Source organism: Marmota monax, unplaced genomic scaffold (assembly GCF_021218885.2).
Source record: "Marmota monax isolate L192 unplaced genomic scaffold, Marmota_monax_Labrador192_F-V1.1 WCK01_AAM20220418_F8-fsc00028, whole genome shotgun sequence".
Lineage (NCBI taxonomy): Eukaryota > Metazoa > Chordata > Mammalia > Rodentia > Sciuridae > Marmota > Marmota monax.
This window is the reverse complement of record NW_026694779.1, coordinates 3,111,915-3,124,433: the sequence shown is the minus strand read 5'-3', so window position 1 is coordinate 3,124,433 and position 12,519 is coordinate 3,111,915. Positions and strand designations below refer to the sequence as shown.

General features: G+C 48.3%; 1 protein-coding gene across 11 annotated transcripts in view; it reads right to left on the bottom strand.

Moving 5' to 3' along the window:
* Atp2b2 (ATPase plasma membrane Ca2+ transporting 2) overlaps window positions 1–12,519 on the bottom strand; it is a 351,907-nt gene that overhangs the window by 30,786 nt on the left and 308,602 nt on the right. For all 11 annotated transcript variants that reach the window (XM_058572956.1, XM_046425452.2, XM_058572950.1 and 8 more), the window contains one exon: window positions 460–701. In XM_058572956.1, the coding sequence (XP_058428939.1) occupies window positions 460–701 (242 nt within the window). The remainder of the gene's footprint in view (window positions 1–459; window positions 702–12,519) is intronic.

Genomic DNA, 12,519 nt, shown 5'->3' with positions numbered 1-12,519 from the left:
TTGCATGGCGCTGCTGGCGCTGAGAACCATCGGGCAAGATCAATCCCTTCAACGCACGAGCCAGGAAACTGAGGGCCACAGAGGGCAGTGACCTGCTTAGCTCCCCAGGCTTATTTCTGGCACACACTGAGTCAGAGGAACTTGCCTGATGAAAACCAAATAACTGCCACCAACCAGCCCTATGAGAAGGGAAGCAAAATCTAAGTGTGACTGCGGGCAGAACGTCCTGAGGATCCAGTCTCTCAGAAGGCAGGGAAGACTCTTATCCGTAGAAATTTTTAAGAGGATATAGTGAAAAAATCGGTGGGTAGGGGGTGAGTCTTGCTGTGTGACCTGGTGCTAGATGGACTCTCCAGTCCAGGGGTGCTGCTAGGTCCAGCATGGACGGTGATGGCATTGCATGGCCCAGAGGCCCTTCCAACAGCTCGGCCCTCAGCCGGCGCCCTGCTGGCCACTTACTTTTTGAGCACGATCTCAGAAGCACCCTTGCTGTACATGCGGAAGCTCTCGTCGGGCATCTTGATGACGGTGCTCATGGACTTGCGCACAGAATTGAAGGTGTACACCTTATACAGCTTCTCCTCCGGCATCTGGCTGCGCACAGGCTCGTAGTCCTGCTTCAGATCCAGCACAAAGCCCAGCAGGCCGCATTCTGTTTTGTTGCCCACCTGCCGAGGCAGGGCACCCTCCTTCTCTGGGGGCTGTGGAGAGAGGCAGGTGCGGCTCACACAGGGCAGGGCATGCCCCCAAGGAGCCCCTGCCCTGGCTGCCACAGAATGGCTCTTGGGGAAGGGGCTGAGCCCTGGGTCCACCCTTGGCACCTGGCCTGGGACGTAAGCCACTGCATCCCAGGTCCTGACTCCAGATGCAAATCATGAAGCAAGACAGCTTTTAATAATTATAAATTATTTCAAACAACTATGAATTATTTCAAGCAAAAAAGAAGATAATGATGGAAACAATTAGTACCTACCACCCTGCTTTGTAGAATCTTGACATTATGCCATGTTTGCTTCAGAATTTTCTTTTTTTTAAATATTTATTTTTTAGTTGTAGTTGGACACAATACCTTTATTTTATTTATTTATTTTTATGTGGTGCTGAGGATCGAACCCAGGGTCTCGCACGTGCTAGGTGTGTGCCCTACTGCTGAGCCACAACCCCAGCCCCAGAATTTTCTTTCTTAAGAAGCAAAACACGTCAAAGAAAAGTTGAATCCCCTCTGTGTATCTCTTCTCATCTGTGTACTTCACCCTTTACCCAGAATAAACCTTTATGTTAAATTTGGCTTTAGTTTTTGCCAGGTATGTGTTATTCTTAGATAACTGCAGATTCACATGCAGTAATGAATAATACAGAGAGCTCTCATATATCCCCTTTGTCCAATTTCCCCCAAAGTTAACTTCTTGCTTCATCAAAGTATAGTGTCACAAACACCATCAAACTGGCCTTATTCAGATCTCATCAGCTTCACTTCCACTGTGTGTGCACATGTGTGTGCACGTGTGCATTTAGTTCCTCAAAATGGCATCATGCCTGAATTCCCATGATTACCACCAGTGTCAAGATATAGGACAGTTCCCCCCAAGGGGCCCCATGCTACTCCCTGGTGGCCACAGTCAAATCCTCCCTAGCCCTGGTAATCAATAATCTATCTCTACTCTTTCGTTATCCCCTCCCCTTATTGTGGTGCTAGGAAGTGAACTTGGGGTCCCATGCATGCTAAGCAGGTGCGCTACCACTGAGTTACTCCGCCAGCCTGCTTCTGTCATTGGAGGCATTGATACAGGGAGTCGCACAGTAGGTTAATTTGGGAGATTGGCTGTGTCCACTCAGCATAATCTCCTTGAGATCCAGGCAAGCTGTTCCATGTGGCCATGATTTATTCTCTTCATCAGCTAAGTAGTGTCCCACCGTGTGGATGGATGGGCCATCTCTTGTGATTTCGACTCAGGTTGAGCCAAATGAAATGGCTAGTTCTGCATGTCAAAAATGGCCCAAAGGTGGCAATTTCATGAGGTCATTTAACCTAATGTCTATCCGGGTAGGACTCTTGCACGTTGAGCACTTCAGACCCGGGGACTGTACACATTCTTCTGTAACTTGCTCTACTCACTCCACATTCCATTCGTGAGATTCTATGTGTTTTGGTTCTAGTTTGTTCTTTTTAACCTGTTGCGGAGATTCTCAGTAAAACAAGGGCTGCCTCTCTCCCCAGCACCCTCACCCTCACCTGATTTCGGCCTCCGCTATTTCGGCCTCCACTGCTATTCTGGGTGGGTCCTTCTCCCTTTCCTGCTGGGCACAATCCTCCTCATGTTTTAAGGACCAACTCAAACATCTTGTATTTGAAGATTGCCTCTGGGGGTCTATCTCTTGTGTTCTATTCCTCTCTGGGTTCTCAGGGGCACTGCGGAGCCCAGCACACAGTAGGTGCTTACCAACTGCTTGAATGGCTCAAGGCAGCCCAGTCTTCTGGGCAAGATGCACGTTTGCAGGTCAAGGCAAGATGCTCCACAGGGGCACTAAGGGGGCACTAGCCCCTCGCGGTGGGAAGGGAAGATCTGCAGGTATGATCCACTCCCTTGGGTGCCCCCACACATGTGCACACCCACACAAAGCACTTGACATTAATATGCAGTCACTCAGGTGGAGGTGGCTTGGGGAGCAGGAAAAGCCACCAGAGGTAAAATCAAAACCAGAGAGCTATCAAAGAGGGACAAATAGCAAGAAACATGCCTGTCCTCCTCTGTCCCAGTAGTGACATTTCACGGGTCTCAGATCAGCCTTGCACCCTGGTCCTCAGCTTCCTTGAGATTGCTCAAAAGAGCAGGGTGGGCAGGAAGAACAGGGATTCAAGAAGATGCTAGCTTTGTAGGGACCCTCCATCGTCAGTTATGTCCTGGGCCTGTTCTCCCCTTCTGCAGTTAAGGTTCAGGCCCAGGAGGCAGGTCCCAGTCACGTGGAGACACAATTATTGACACACACAGTGGTCCTGAGACCCATGAAGGAAAGAGACTTAGAACATAAACATGTCCTCAGTTTCTCCATCTGTGAAATGGAACGGGTAGGAGCAGATGGTTTCCGAGAGAGAAATCAAAGCTTTCCTTAAAGTAGACTTTGGTGAGGGATGGTGGAGGGGAGAAGGTCCGTCAGCAGGTGATCTGGGGACCAGGGAAGGGGACAAGGCTCAGAACATCTTCCCAGGTCCCATGACCACATTAACCTACGTCTCAGCATCAAGCACCTTGAAGAGTTGCCCTCTCCACGCTCCATGATGAGATTTCACTTGGAAGCAGAGAAATCTTTGATACGACTTCCCATTTCTGGCATTAGGAAAATAAATTCTAAGAGCTTCTTTTTGTTTCCACAATATGTTGTTAGGCTCTAGTGTAATATATATAAAATACAATTTTATAATTAACTTTCTGGTGATTTCCAGAGTTTTATGTATGTTCCACAACCGTTTTTTTTTTCCCCTCTCCACTAATGAAAGAAAACTCCAAGGACTTAAATAAAAATGCCTAATTACTTATTTGCCCAAGAGAGCTGAGCAGTCATGCCTGCAAAACACCCAACATTTTATTACCCTCTGTGAAATATTTTAATTTTCCTCTAAAAGGATTTCAAACAATCCATGGTTGCAAATAGCAAGCGCTGCCTCCTCCGTAATTCAATTTGTTTCCATGAACTTGAGCTCTGAAATCGCCTACACGCGTTACTAAGAAGCAGGCACCCTCCCCTTTTCTCTTTCTGCATTTTTTATCCTGACAAGCTCAGAGGTTTCGCTCTTGCTGTAAAAATTCCAAGAGCCTTATTAGCTCCAGGACTCCAACTCTGCAAAGGAGTTAAGGCGTTGGTAGTGTTCCTGTTTCTAGGGACAGGAAATAGCCCAGGAGGGAAGTGACCTGCCCTAGGCCACAGTCTCACTGAGGGCTGGGGTCCCAGGGCTGTCACTTCAAAGCTTTATCTGGTACATTTCCCTGCTCGGCTGTTGAGCCCTTTGGGAGTGCGAGGTGCAGCCATGGGCGTAACTTGGGACAAGTCATACTTCTGATTTGGAATGCTGGATGTTTGGGGAGTGAAACAGATAAAAATCAATGAATGATGATGAATTATAAATAACAAACTATAAATATACATGATCCAAATTGTAAATAATATCTGCAAAAAAATGAGATTATAAAAAACCCAGAGCATGTATCACCTCGTATCCATTAGGATAACTATTATTAAAAACACCACCAACAGGGGCTGGGGATGTGGTTCAAGTGGTAGCGTGCTCGCCTGGCATGCGTGAGGCCCTGGGTTCGATTCTCAGCACCACATAGGAATAAAATAAAGATATTGTGTCCACCTAAAACTAAAAAATTAAAAAAAAAAAACCACCATCGACAAAAAAAATTCCCAGGAAATAACAAGTGTTGGCAAGAATGAGATGGAACTGGAACTCTTGTGCATGGCTGGTAGGAATGTAAAGTAGTGCAGATGCTGTGGAAAACAGTATGGAAATTCCTTGAAAAGTTAATTTGCAAGTCCAAATCCTAGGTACACACCCAAAATAACTGAAAATAGAGACTTAAAGAGATATTCGCATACCCATGTTCACAGTGCTGGTATTATTCACAATAGCTAAGAGGTAGAAGCTATGTGTATGTCCATTGATGGATGAAAAGTAAATAAGATGTGGCCTATCCGTGCTATGGAGAATCATTCAGTCTTAATAAGGAAGGAGATTCTGACACATGGTACCATACGGATGGACCTTGAGGACATGATGCTAAGGGGAAAAATACCAGTTACCGAAGGACAAATACTGTATGGATCAACTTATATGAGGGACTAAGAGGGGCTGAATTCATAGACAGAAAGCAGAGTGCTTCCCAGGCACTGAGGGGAGCAGGGATTGGGAAGGAAGAATTTAATGTGGTACAGAGTTTCAGTTTTGCAGGATGAGAATTCTCTGGATGGGTGGTGGTGATGTTTGTGCCACAGTGTCAAGGTACTGAATGCTACTAAAATATACATTTAAAAATGGTCAATTTTATGGTATGTGTATTTGACCACTATTAAGAAGGAAAAAAAAATCAAAAGAAATTCCATGATAATTGCTACAGTTTGAATCTTACATGTCCCCTAAGGGCCCATAGGAAAAAGGCCTGGTCCCCAGCTTGGTGCTATTGGAATGTGGTGGGGATTTTAAGAACTGGGGCCTAGTGGGGCGAGCTCTTGAGTATTGGGACCTCAGTCTCTTCTTCTTTCTCTCTCACTTCCTGGTTGTGAGCCTGCATCTTGCTCCCCCAGGTCTCCCTCCATGATGGGCTTCCACAAGCCCAAAGCAATGGGGTTCATGAATCATAATCTGGAGGCTCCAAAACTGTGAGCCAAACCCCACTCCTTTTTTTTTTTTTAAAAAATAAGCCAACTTACCTCAGATATTTGTTACAGTGACAGAAAGCTGACAAACACAGTAGGGAACCCCATGGCATGATAAGCTGCGATGTGAGGATGGACCTTGGAAGTGAAGCCTCTCTCGATGCCAGACTAACCACCAGCCCCACCTCAAGGGTGGCCATGACCACCTCTCCGAATGCCTGCTCTGTGCTCACCGCTTCCCTGAGCTCTTCACGTGCGTCCCCTCATTGCACCTCCACAGCTCATTCCACAGTTATGCACATTGAGCAGGACGAGGTTCCGCTGGTAAGAAGCAGCTGAGCCAGGACCCAGGGGGTTCCCTGGTCTGCGTCCCACAGCGCATGCTCCCCGACAGCACCTGCCTCTCCCCTCCAGCACTGGAGACCACTGGCTAATAGCTAAGTGGAGGGGCCACTGAAGAGCCCTGGGGGTGCAGGGCAGTGTGTCCTGCTCCTCTCTGTACTCACCTCTAGCATGGGGTGGTGGGGAGCCATCCAATAAGTGTCAAATGAACTGACGAATTGTTTTGTGTCTATGTCTGGGCTGCTGCTCACCAGATGGAAAGGAATTTAGGCAAAATTGGGCTCCAGAACTGTCATCTAAGGGGCTACCTCTGCTGGAGAGCTTCTCAGGTGCCAGGTCTGAGGAGAGTGAGGTGGCCAAGCCAGGCCAGCAAGCCACAGGACCTTCCCTGGAAGCTGCAAAGGCAGATGTGGGTGTCCGGGGTGACAGAATCCCCCAGCTATGCGGAGAGATCTTTGGAAAGTAAACTCTCTGGAGACCTTTCCAAGTTCACGGGTGCTTTGTTCTGTGTGGTGTTTGTGGTGTGTGCGCATGTGCGTGTGCGTGTCAGTGTGAGAGAGAGAGAGAGAAAGAGGAGGCAAACAGGGAGGGATTCACAGCTCTATTAAGAGTTGGGCTTCATTCCACCAGGGATGATTTGCTTTAAGTCACTTTAAGTTACTATCCCAGAGACGGGAACTGCAAAACTGGTCCCTGGCATTTCACCTATCGCAACTAGACCCTCACTTCAACCCCCCATCTCATGTCTTTCAAAGTCCCTTTCAGAGCCTTCCACACCCTCTGGCCCCTCTGTCTTGTCAGGAGGCCAGCTTCAGAGCACAGCCTGACTTGGGGGACTTGGAGGCTCATTTGAATGTTAGGTCGAGCCCTGAGTTTGAAGCCTGGAGCCCTGGGTTTGGGGCGGTGTCTCTGCTCCTCAGTCACTTCCCCTTCTCCTCCCCTTGGCCCTTCTCATCATCTGCCCAGGTTCTAATGTTCATGGAAAATACAATCCAGCAGATTCTTCCTGCTGTTTGGGGGTTCCTGGGGCTAGGCATCTGGGGTTTCATTTTTAGTTTATTTGCTTTTAGGTACTGGGGATTGAGTCTGGGCTGCTCTACCACTGAGCTACATCATCAGTCCTTCTTATTTTTGAGGCAGGGACTTACTAAGTTGCTGAGGGTCTTGCTAAATGTCCGAGGCTGGCTTCGACCTGGCAATCCTCCTGCCTTAGTCTCCTGAGTGGCTGGGATTTCAGGCAGGTGCCACTGCACCTGAAATCTAGATTCTAACTAGAAGAAGTTGGCTTACCTGTTCAGCAAAACCACACTTCCAGGACCCTTCTTCCTCCCCAATCACTTTGGGGGCTCGAGGGAGATCAGTTTCTCTCCCCACAGTTTATGATTTTAGACGCTTGACACCCTCTTTTATCAGTTCAGCTCCGCATGCATCCATCTGCAGTTTAATAATTCAAATGTCACCTGGAGAGTCACCTGACTTTATAAGAGGCCTCATAAGATACAAAACTCAAGCCTGCTCGGGTGGTTGATATGCAGGCTAAACGTGGGCAGAAAAGGAGATCATTTCCCCAAGAAAGCTCAGTGCCTCGGGAGTGTGAGCAAAGAGCTATTTCCATCGAAAGCTCAGCTGTGGCTCAGAAAAAGAGTGGCACGTTGACAGGGAGACAAGAAGCAGCCAGGAGAAGTCTTAACGTACAAAGAGTTGGAGGCCACAAAGCAAATGTCAGGGTGTGCCAGGATTTCTGAAGCAGGGAAGCAATTTTTGACAAAAAGAAGATTCATGTAGCTTCCCTTGGGGGCAAGGGAAGTCCCTAATGATCAGAAATAAGAGTGGAAAGAGCCCCCTCACCTACCATCTCAGAAGGGACGGGCATGGGGCTGAGGCTGGCCTCCTGGGGCCTCCTTTTCTGGCCACCCTTCCTACAACCTTGGCCCTTGTACCTGCCTCACCTGTGTTTTGAGTGATTCTTTTGGGTCCCGTGAGGAGAAAGCCTACTGGGGACTTATTTGCTACCAAAGAGCTTTGCTTCATGCTTCAGGCTAATTTTGCATTATTCTGGCCCTCAAAGAAATGCCCGGGCCACACACCACCATGTTTTCTGAATAAGCCATGAATTTTAAGTTCTCTGGGTCTCCTGGATTGTCCCTCCTCCCTGACCACCATGGAGAACTTCTCTGGAATTTTCTGGACTCAGCTTCATCCCTGGTCTTCAGGAGTGACTGTGGCAGGTTACTTGATGTTTCTGCAGCTCAGTTTTCCTAGCTGCAACATGGGAGTGGTCCTGTTTGGCCGGATGGGATGAAAGGGATGTGTAGGGTCAAGTGAGACTGACCGGCAAAGCCCACTGCAGAGGCTCAGAAAGAATCATGGTGGTAATGAGAGTAATAACTGACATGGACGGAGGGCTTGTTGCACTGTCCTGGGTACTCTGCCTTCATTAGCCTCCTCTAGGTGTCACTGCTGGCTGGTAGCATATGCCTGTAATCTTAGCAGCTCTGGAGGCTGAGGCAGGAGGATTGCAAGTTTGAGGCCAGCCTCTGCAGCTTAGCGAGAGACCCTGTCTCAGAATTAAAAAATAAAAAGTGCTGGGGATGTAGCTTAATGATAGAGCACCCCTGGGTTCTTTACCTACCCTTGCAAATACACATGTAATTTGTTCATGTTTGAAAGAAGAAAGGCGTCAGCAAATTAGGAGCTCTCTGGTTCAACCCGCACAGCCTGGATGACTAAGGGAAACTGCAGAGTCAGCTTGGTAAGTTGGAGGGGTTGACAAAGCCCTGGTGTTGGCCAAGGAACATGGAACCTCTGGCTGTCACAGGAAGAGGTTATCAGTCCTGCCCAGAGACCCCTATTAATTCATAGTCACCCATTCACTCATCTACCCCGACACACACCCATCTACCTACTCACCCTCCACCTTCCATTCATCTGCCCATCTGTTCCTCCCCCTCTCTGCCTTCCTGTCATCTCATTGATTATTTATCTATCTGTTTATGGACCAACCAATTCACTTACCAGCCCATCCACCCACTATTTCCCAAAGGCCTAGGCTGCGGGGAATGGAGAAGACCCAACTGTGTCTCTTGTTCTCAAAGACCCCACTGCCGGGCTGGGGATGTGGCTCAAGTGGTAGCGCGCTCGCCCAGCATGCACGGGGCGCTAGGTTCGATCCTCAGCACCACATAAAAAAATAAAATAAAGATGTCGTGTCCACCAAAAACTAAAAAATAAATATTAAAAAAAAATTCTCTCTCTTGAAAAAAAAAAAAAAAGAAAAAGACCCCACTGCTTGCATCAGATGGTGAGAAGAGACAGAGGACTGTTGCCCTCAGGAAGGGGAAGACATGGTGTGTGCGAGCCCAGCCCTCGCCAGGGTCTCATTTTCCTTGGCCAGGTCCATTTTTGCACGGGAGCAGATGAGTCGTGAGAGTGAAGGGCACGGCTCCTCCTTCCTGCCCACCTCCTCTTGCATGGTTTCAGGGCGTCCTGCAGTCTAGATTTCCCAGCCTGGTTGGGAGATGCCTGGACTTCTACCCTGGACCAAGCTGCCTTAGCCTCTTCACTGTCTTCATCAGGACGAAGAAAGGGTGGTCCCCGCCTGAGAGCCACTGTGTTCTATGGCCCAGTTGGCAGGGCCTGGGAGGGAAACTTACCCTGAACTCCGGCCCTCATTCCCAAGACAGTCTAATGGTGTTGTGGGATTGGTTTCAATGACTAAGAATCTGGCTGGGCCCCTGGACTCAACAGCTGGCTATAAGGTGGCCAGAGGTTGACTTTGCTGCTAATTGGCTTTTGGACAAGACCCTTTTCCTCTCTACCCTGATGCCTCTGCTGTAATTTACTTACTTGTTGGTCTCTGCATTGCCAAATGGAATCCTCCTGTGCTGGGTAATTTTATTGCTGAATAACCACCCAGTCATCCTGTATGCTAATTATGTGCCAGGTGTGGTGCTCAGCACGTCCCACTTACTGATTGGCTCCTCACAATAACCCTATTATTTTACCCAAGAAACTAAGGCACAGAGAAGTTAAGTAACTTGTTTGGATTCACACAGCTAGCGAGGGGTTGGAACCCACGCTGTCTGGCCCCAGAGTAGGAGTTTTGACCACTGTCCGCTCATACCAGGGGCTCTACTGTCCCTCCCACACTGATGGCTGTCAACAAAAAGAATCATGTGGCCACGATACTTTCAGGAAAGAGCCAGAAATACAGGCACAGGGGTCCTAGGATATAGCGGCAGGGGACCCTATGTGACAATTGACGTGGATTACAAACCAAGGACCCCGATTTCCAGGTCCCTGGCCTGGCCCCAGCTTAAGCAGCTGCACCTTCTCCCCAAGTGGACTCACTGACCCTTGTCTCTTATGCCACCTGGACACAGCCTCAGTCCACCAATATCTGGAAGTGAGATTCTAGCTTTGCCACCGCTGTTCCCGAGACCATCTGAGATTTAACACCATGGAGAGGTTTCAGCAGCTCTCCCGATAGATCCAGGGACTTCCTTACTGTAACTGAATAAGCTACGTCTCAATCCAAGCCCACCGCACAGGGCTTTGCCCACATGGCTGCCCCCATGGCTGGAAGCCTGTTCTGGGAATCGCCGCTCCCCTCTCTGCCACATCTGCAGGACAAACTCATTCACAGCGTGGTGGCTATTTTAGGAAGGCCTGGGGAACCAAATAAAGCATCGCTGATCTCTCTTGATTCCCAAATCAGGGGAGAAAGGAGACAAAAATGTCATCTCTGGCATCACCCGCAGGGTTCTCTGTCACCAGTCTGCACACGTTCTCCGACCTACTTTCCCCTCTGTGGATTCTGCCTCCCTTGGCCTGCAGCTCCAGGGTGATGGGGGTGGCTGTGAGAGGCAGGGCCCGGAGCTGCCTCCTTATCCCCACAGCAACCCCCAGTCCCTCGCTGCTGACTCATGCTGCTGACTCCCCAACTTGGCGGCTCCCACAAATCCCACCGGATTATGAAGGCTGCAGCTGGCTCCCGGCAGAAGGGGAAGGTCAGGGCTCGGGCACATGTGGAGGGGAAGCAGAAAGCTCCGCTGATTCACCCCGATGCCCATGAAGCAGAAATGCCCTGCATCTGGGTGCCCGTGGCCATCTGGATGAATGAACTCTGGGCTTCTCGTCCATAGTCCAAAGGCTGGTTAATTACCAAGAGGCAACTTGTGTTTCTAAACCCAAAAGGCATCACAGCATGATGAGACTAAGTAGCATAGCTGACAGAGTAAGGTGATTGTTATTTTATTTTAGTTTTTGGTACCAGGGATTGAACTCAGGGGCACTCAACCAGTGAGCCCCCATCCCCAGCCCTATTTTGTATTTTATTTAGAGACAGGGTCCCACTGAGCTACTTAAAGTGATTTTTTTTTTCATCAAAATAAATAATTTTATTACTCTTACTTACAACAGTGGTATGATTGGTGGCAGATTGTTTATAAAAATGGCCACAATTATTCCCTTCTATGAATCCATGTCCTGTGCAGCACCTCTCAGCAAGAGGCGGAATCTCTAATTCACTCTGTGAATCTGGGTTGGCCTCCCAACTTGCACTGGTCAACAGAATGTGTCAAAGTGACAAAGTTTACAGCCCAGTTCTCAAGAGACCCTGAACACCTCAGTTCTAAGAACCCTGTTGTCACCATGTGAATAAGCCCAGACTAGCCTGCCAGAGGAGGTGAGACTACACGGCAGAGCAGAGGTAACCTAGAGGCGGCCAGGTCAGATCAGCCAATGGTCCTGCCAAGATCAGCAGAGCTGGCCACTTGAAGCTCTGCAGATGCATGAGGGAGCCCAGCTGAGACTGGAAGAACCTCCTTGCTGAGCACAGCCAGAACCACTGAACTGCAGGATTGTTAGCTACATAGAGCCAGCTCTTAGTCCCTGTGGGGGATTGGTTCCAGGACCCACAGCAGATACCAACGTCTTTGGATGCTCAGCCCCTTAAATAGAATGGCACAGCATTTACACAGAACCCACACAATCCTCTCCCATACTTTTTAACTTGTTTCTAGCTGACTTATAATACCAGTCTAAATATTACATGTAAAGAGTTGTTTTAGTGTATTGTTTAGGAAATAATGACAAGGAAAAAGTCTGTATGCGTGCTGTCCAGATGCAACAATTCTAGTCCTAACTAGAACTTTTTTTCTGCATATTTTTTACCCACAGTTGATGGAATCAGCATACGGAATCCACAGACATGGAGGGCTGACTGCAGTTTCATTTTGTGTTACTAAATTTTGAAGTGTGTGTGTGTTTTTTGAACCAAGGGGTGCTTACCTAGTGTGCCACATTCCCAGCCTTTTTAAAAATTTTTTGAGACAGGGTGTCACTAAGTTGCTTAGGGCCTAAATTGCTGAGGCTGGCCTTGAACTCTCAATCCTCCTGCCTCAGCCTCTGGAGTCAAAGGGATTACAGGGGTGCACCACGATGTCTGGCTCGAAGTATTTTGTTTTGTTACATAGCATAAACTAATTGATAAAAACATTTTGGCAAGGGGATCAATGGCAGGATTTAAAAAATAATAATTGATGGTGATAATTAACAATCTTTTCTGTTTGATCACACAGACATTAAAGTTGGAAGAATATCAAATCAAACAGAAATGAATTGTTTATTATCTGATCACCTGGGAATGCATCAGCAGGAGTTGAGAACGACAATGCCATCGTTCAATCTGCCCAGGACTTCTGGGTCGAATCATGGACAGATGCGCCCCCTAGCGAAAGCCTCAGGTACCTCTGCGTCATCTCATGACGATGCGCCCCCCTAGCGGGGGATGCCGCAGGT